We start from the raw sequence: 7737 nt of genomic DNA, 5'->3' as shown, positions 1-7737 counted from the left end.
AAAGCGGATTGACGACATGTTCATTCGTTATGTAGCTGGTGTAAGTTTTTTTTTTTTCAAATCTCTTATCTTGGCACCATATATATATATATATATATATATATATATATATATGTGTGTGTGTGTGTGTGTGTGTGTGTGTGTGTGTATATATATATATATATATATATATATATATATATATATATATATATATATTTATATATAAATCATAAATAGAGTCACTCACTTATTTATGGCCGAAACACATGTTTCTGTGGTCTCCATCCACGTCGTTATGTCCGTATATATATATATATATATATATATATATATATATATATATATATATATGAGTGTGTGTGTCTGTGTGTCTGTGTGTGTTTGTTTTTTCATAGCGCCCTGGGTACCTTTGAATGGAAGTGTGCGCTTTATAAATGCTTCATTATTTATCATTTATTTATGTATCGTATAATCTTTAAAATATAATATTCCCCATGTTCACCCCCATGCCAAGGGGAAATTTATCTTTAGGGTCTATTTCAAGGGAAGACTTTAACAAACTAAGCGTCAGTCGCGATGCAAGTGAGTTAGGGCGAGGTAACCTGTTAAGGTCACACTGCCCGGCGGGGAGTCAAACTCAGCAGCATTTGGCAATAGAAGCAAATACCATACCGCTGGGCCCCACAACCCAATAATATGTGATCTACCACCAATTAATCTTTAGCTTGTATTTGATTGAATCAAACATTAAATGAATGCTTATTATGTTAAGTGTTGATGTTGGCTTGGGCACATTGTAAAGCGCCCCGAGCTTTAAAAAGTGGATATTTGCCTACATCTAAACTCAAAGCTCAAAGTTTGTTTTTGTTTGATAGACTCTTAACTCAAGCCAAACATTTGTAATTCTACGAATGCCCATAGTAACAGATAGGACTAGTTTAACTGACAAGTACTTTACAAAATAAAAAAAAGAAAGAAAGGATGAAAGAAAGACAAGGAAAAAAAAAGATAGATATTAAGTAAAGGCAAGTAAGAAAACTGCATGAAATTGAGAAAGATGGCTTCCAAAACCTGAAATGAATGCCTTGATGGACATGCATAAATACAGTGGGATTGGTAACTGTGGTATTTTAAGTAACTATTAAAATAAAATAAAGTCCTGTATAATGAAAAGATTAGGTAAACGACATGTTTGAAACTAACATTGGAGAGTGTTGCTCTGTTATTAGCTGGCAATGTTCTGGGTCAACGACACAATGTGGTAGTTCTTTTTTAAAAGCCAAGTTTACTTTTACCAGACCTAAAGCATTTCAACTATTCTTTAATGCTGGGTTAACAGTAAGACAATAAAAACAGCACCCACGATAAGTGATCGAACTTGTTGTTTTCACCCCTGGAGTGACTGACCATGACATCAAAATCTTGTCCTATTGCTGGTAATGTTATCAATAGTATTTTTATTTCTTGACTCCGTGTACTATGAACATGAATTTGCAGGATTGTTTAAGTTTTTCGAGTGTTTTTGTTTTGTTTTTGTTTTGTTTTTTTTTTAGTTTTATTTTGGGGTTTTTTTTTAGTGCTAGTCAATCATTTGTCATTGTTTTTATTTTCTTACCTTATTTGAAAACAATTTTTTTTTTGCTATTTAGAAAAATACATGTTTGAATGTTTGTTTTTGTTTATTATTTATATTCACTTCTGTTTTTTTTTAGTTGTTTTTTTTTTGATTATATTTGTTTGTATTTTATTTCCTAAATAACAAAAAGTTGATATTTAACATGACTAATATTATTTTTCATTTAAGCTTTCGTCTAAGTAAATTTGCTTTTTGTTTTCTTTTATTCTCACCCTCCCCCACCCTTCCCACCCGTCCTCTGCATTATATTCCTTGTGTCCTTCCATTTTTGATGCCCATTGTCCTAAAGTGCGAGGAAAAAATAAAACGTAATAAGTTCTTCAAAGCAAAAGAGATCCAGTCAATAGTTTAATTTGCATTAGGGGTTTAATGACACCCGCCAGCGTTGAGATGAAGAAATAACAAACAAAACTTAGCGACGGGTTTGTTTTGATGTGTCAGGTATTGTTGTGATAAGGACAAGGTGGGGTTTCAATGGACGCCACGACACCCGTCGTGAGGCTAATCATCGTGCCGCCGAAATATCCCTTGTCCCTTTTTAGTGACGCTTTTGATATTGTTGCTATTGTTGTTGTCACTATTGTTGTCGTGGTAATGATTGTGCGATATGATCGTTGCTCTTGTCAGTTTATTGAAAGTGATTAGAGGCGGCGACTCGAAATGACCATAACCCTTGACGAGAGCATGATGGGCGGAGCTTATTATCTGATTTGACAGCTCCAGTTGCCCCCAAAACACACTAGTCAGTTATTCCATGCTTATCTATGCGATTACAACGACAATTTACACAGCGATCTATATCAGTTTGTACATGTTGCAGCTGCCTGCCGATGTTTTTTGACTTGCGTTTTGCTTTGAATGTGGATTGTGCCGTGACTTTATAACATATTTCATAAATATCAACATTATAAAGGATTCATTTGTGCATATTGCTTTTCACTGAGACTTTGACATTTTCATTTTGCTGCATCAAATATTTGTGACATTTCAATCATGGCCACACTGTTTACATACACTACCCATTTCGATTCCATCACTAATGTTGAATACAAAGAAACAGACTCAGATGTGTTTCATGGGCTGGATCTTTCACCACTGACCAAACTTGGATCTGGTGCTTATGCTACGAATTTCTTGATGCAAACAAAATGTGGTCGAAAAGTAGTCGCCAAGACTTACTTTTTCACTTTGGCTGAGTTTATGAGTGATGAAAACAAAACAAAGAAGAGATTTCTTCGTGAGATGGAAAATCACCAACGAGTAAATAGGCACAAAAACATTTGTCAGTTCCTGGAGGCCTTCCTGTGTCCCAGTTATGGAGTAATATTCATGGACTATTGTTCTCAGGGAACTCTGCTACAGAAATACACTAGTCTACAAATTTCAGAGGTTCGTCGTTATTTCGTACAGATTTGTAAAGCCCTTAATTTCATGCATTTGAAGAGAATTGCCCACTGTAACATTAGCATGGGAAATATCCTTGTAGAAAACGACAATGTGTATCTGAGTAACTTTGAATGTTCCCGGAAGTTTCGTGGTTTCAGATCTTACTTGACCACTGCAACCGAGGGCACTGCTTTGTTCCAGGCACCAGAGGTGCATGTCAACGACATCACAGAGAGGGAATATTGTCCTTTCCGTGCGATTTATTCTCACTGGGAGTTGTATTGTGGTGTTTGATCTTCAAACAACAACCTGATGAGATTAACGTCTTGGATTACAATTGGATTCCTAAACATCACAAACAATTTCCTGTACTCATCGAGTACGTTCGTGGACTATTGCAGGCTCGTCCACGTTTACGAATAACGAGAGAGATGGCCTTGAACATGAAGGAGAATGGATTCGACTTCATGAAGAATCCCGACATGGATATCGGCCTTATGATCATTCCAAAGTGTGCCCAAAGTTATGAAAGAATGTTCTGATCTCTTCTAAGATCTAGACCAAGAATTTTTTGGGTAAGTTATTTTCATTATCACTTTTCAAAACTTATATCGTCTCTTAAAATTGTTTCGTGGATATTGCGCTATATAAAGCTAAAGTTTTGTCGGGGAGAGCAAAGTTCATAAAAGTGAATTTAATGTTAAAGTGATAAAAATGTGAGATTTCAATTATAATCACTCTAAGGAACTATGTCCATTGCCTTTAATAAAATAAATGGGGGTCCCGATAGCTCAGTTGGTAGAGCACTTGCTTCCAAAGCAAAGGGACAGAGATCGATCTCGGGTGCTGTTGAATTTTTTTTTTCAGACCCCCCCTGTCCACCCAACAGTAATCGGGTAGCTGGGTCTGTTAGATCTGCGGAAAGTACTTTGCGATAATCTAGCGTCCAATCCAAAGGGTAACAAGCAATTGCTCTTGTCCGTTTCACGCTATGGAAACAGTGATAAACTCCGGCTCCTTCACCTAATGGCTCTGAAGGACTACTTAATAGTATATCTAAATCAAACCAGAATTTCATTAGTTCCCCACTGTAAGATCATTTCTAAACATCGACATCACCCCGATATATTTCTATGATGAGGTTATAAGTCACATATTAACTTATACTAAAACGGTTTGTACTACTATCTGGAGCCTCTGTGGTGTAATTGTAGCACGTCTGACCGGTAATCAGAAGGTCTGAGGTTCGATCCCCATTCAAGGTCACCTGATTGATTGGGATGTTTTTTGTTTGTTTGTTTGTTTTTCTATTTTTCTTTCTTGCTTTGGCTGGCATCTTCCATTCACACTTGTACAGATCTTTATCGTATACTGATGTCTACTCATTGATCTCTGGACTATATATTATATCACTCATACAATATCCTTCACTGCCTCTAGTCTGGCACTCAATCGCTTATTCGTCGAGTTTGGGTTTTCCTAGGATACAAAACTAGGGTCAGGTTTTTAAAAAAAATCATTGTCATGATATTTGACGAGCGAGTTAATTCTTCCGTGATTTCTTTAAAGTAAAAACATTCCATTAAATGTTATGACTTTGATTTAAATGTTGTGTAAATATTGCTGCTCGAAGCTCGAAGAAATAAATAACAATGTGAAATTGAATGTAAGAATCAATCTAATATAGTACGAAAACAGATAAAATGGACGTTTCGGGTTTCCCCTTTATCAAAAAAAAGGATGAGTGAAACACTACAGGCGAATGAGATAATCATTATCTTATTCGTCTCTGGTGTTTTACTCGTCATATTTTGTTGATAAAAGGGAAACCCGAACATCCATTTTATCTGTTTCAGTATATTAAACTGAAGCTTACATTCAATTTCACACTGTTATTGATTAAATGTTGCAAACTGGTATATTTAATTAATCGTCTGACATTGTTAGACCTTTCGGCGGCGTTTGATACTATTGATCACGGTATTCTCATTAAACGACTTAATATAACCTTTGGCTTGTCTGGGACTGTCTTGCAGTGGTTTGAATCTTATTTAGATGGCAGAAAGCAACAGGTTATGATTTTAGATAAACTTTCTCGTCAACATACATTGTCTTTTGGTGTTCCTCAAGGCTCTGTTTTGGGTCCAATTCTTTTTGTTTTGTATACTTCTCCATTATCTAATGTCATCACTGGTCATGGGCTGCGCTATCATCTCTATGCAGATGATACGCAACTTTATGCTACTGATAAAACTAAAAATCTCGAAAATATTGTGAAACGTGTGGAAGAATGTGTGACGGATGTGAAGGAGTGGATGGATGCAAACAAGTTGAAAATGAATGAGTCAAAAACAGAAGTGATGATTGTGGGAAATAGAGGGCAGTTGAAGGTGAATGATGGTCTTGAGGTGTTGATTGGGGGTGAAAAGATCAAGGTTTCAAAGACTGTGAAAAATTTGGGTGTCTATTTTGATTCAGAAATGAAAATGTCAGCTCACATTTCTGCTCTCTGTAAATCTTTATACTTTCAATTGAAGAAAATCAGTTCAATCCGTCAGTATATTGCAATTGGAACATGTAAAACATTGGTTGTTTCCCTCATTTTTTCGAAACTAGACTATTGTAACTCGCTGCTTGTCAACTTGCCTCAGGCTTCTATTAAACAATTGCAACTACTGCAAAACAGTGCAGCAAGATTAGTTTTTGGCAAAAAAAAATTTGATCATGCAACCCCTTTGTTGGCCTCTCTCCACTGGTTGCCCATTGAAAAGCGCACATATTACAAAGCAGCGTGTCTTGTTTATAAGTGTTTGGCTGGTATAGCACCGGCATATCTCACAGATCACGTGGTCATGTGTAAATTTGAAAATTACACTTTAAGATCATGTAATGACCAAACGAAAATTTCGGAAAAAAGATCAAGAACAAAATTTGGTGATAGATCGTTTGCTTGTTTCGGCCCCAAGATTTGGAATGAACTACCACGTGGTCTGAGGGAGTGCAAGTCTTTACCTACTTTTAAAAAGAATCTCAAGACACATTTTTACTGTATTTGTTTTTCTTGACTCTATATGAATCCTTGATCTGGCTATGAATTGTTATTGTTATTATTATTTTTTTTTTATTTTTTTCACTTAAAATTGATATTTATATTGTAAAGTGCCCAGAGCTTGTGTTTTACACGAGAATGAGCGCTATATAAATGTGTATTATTATTATTATTATTATTATCGTATAGTTTACGCATATGCTCCCTAACCTGAATGATGGATATGGGGTCTGATCTGTTCATCCGGGGATAATAAATGAGACTTTGTGGGTGTCCCGGGTCCGATTCCGCTCTGGGTGACGCAAATTTGGAAAAGACTCTTTATTCACATTTCTAGGTGCAGAATGAGTACTTGGTGATCAATTTTTGGTTTCTCTTATTAAAAGAAAATGTATTATCACCTTACAGGCTTCTCGCTCTACATGTTAATTGTGTTACTGTTGACAAGTTTGTAGTGACCTATTGAAAGCGCCTTTAGCATGTTTAGTGAATATGGCGTTATGTAAATGCTCAAGTAATTTTTTTAACGAGTAGCTGGAATGAAGTAACTATATCACATTATGTTGTTGATCCCGAACAATGCCTCATTATCATGAACTGAACTAGTGTGTATGAAAAGTAATGTGGTGTAATGGTCAGACCGGTAATCACAAGGTCTGAGGTTCGATCCCCATTTGAGGTCAACTGATTTATTTTCTTTTTTTTTTTTTGGGGGGGGGGGGGTTAAAAATTGTATTTTTCTTTATTGCTTTGTCTGACACCTTTCATACACACTTGTTGAGTTCTTTTTCTGACACACAGGTGCCTGCTCCTCAATTTCTTAACTCATTAACATAACAATCGATAATAATGTCTTGATAGACTTAAAACTTGGTAGTAACTTGTGTTTATTTTTAGAATTTATTGAGAGGAGAGTCTGTAAAACAATTGAAATGGAGTTTAGTCAAATTGGATTGGATACAATAAAAATTTTTTAGCATTTATATAGAGCAATATCCACCTAACGTTTTCAAAGCGCTTTACAATGGGTCCCCGACCAGCTGCAACACCTAACATGTGGAACAAGAAATGAAGCCTGTTAGACGATAATACATTTTTGTGACAGAGACAATGCTGTTAACGGCCAGGTACTCATTTTACACCTGAGTACGATGAGAGAATATGAATAAAGTGCCTTTTCCAAGGAATCAACTATGCGCCGAGCGACGCTCAAACCCAGGACCTTCCCATCCGAAAGCGAATGTCATACCACATGACAACATAGTCGTATTGGCGCTGTTTAATAAAAATATTTTCCTCAACAGTAATGTTTATCCTTTACAACAGTTTAATTGCATTTATTCTCCTCGATTTGGATCATTTGATATCTTATTACATAATATAGAGGTCAGTTAGGTGAAGGCTTTTGTGGCCTCATTGTATAGATAGAATGCGCTTGGCCAAGGAGTTCACAACATTGCCATCCGGAAGTATAACGGACCAACACACAAACTCTGTGTAACCATGAACTTTTATAGTCTTGTTAATACAGTTTAGTGAGAACAACTCACAAACGCGGATGGCAAAAACAATAACAAAGGCCTGAGTGACGTCATCTGCATACTATCTATAATTCTCGCAATTGGACCGCGTGGTCCTGAGTACAAGTTCTGCTCCAGTCATTGGACAAAGCTCCTTACTTACA

The 7737-nt window shown here is 36.1% G+C and overlaps 1 protein-coding gene across 1 annotated transcript in view; it reads left to right on the top strand.

The window, feature by feature from the left end:
- The first annotated feature begins 579 nt into the window (after nucleotides 1–579).
- LOC144969549 (uncharacterized) overlaps nucleotides 580–7737 on the top strand; it is a 10429-nt gene continuing 3271 nt past the window's right edge. The window contains exon 1 of the mRNA XM_078908688.1: nucleotides 580–3579. Coding sequence (XP_078764814.1) covers nucleotides 2612–3298 — 687 coding nt within the window. The 5' untranslated portion in view covers nucleotides 580–2611 and the 3' untranslated portion in view covers nucleotides 3299–3579. The remainder of the gene's footprint in view (nucleotides 3580–7737) is intronic.

The sequence above is a fragment of the Berghia stephanieae genome, chromosome 3 (assembly GCF_034508935.2).
Source record: "Berghia stephanieae isolate SIO BIC M18660-M18661 chromosome 3, UCSD_Bste_1.3, whole genome shotgun sequence".
Classification (NCBI taxonomy): Eukaryota; Metazoa; Mollusca; class Gastropoda; order Nudibranchia; family Aeolidiidae; genus Berghia; species Berghia stephanieae.
This window is presented reverse-complemented; position numbering and strand designations above follow the sequence as displayed.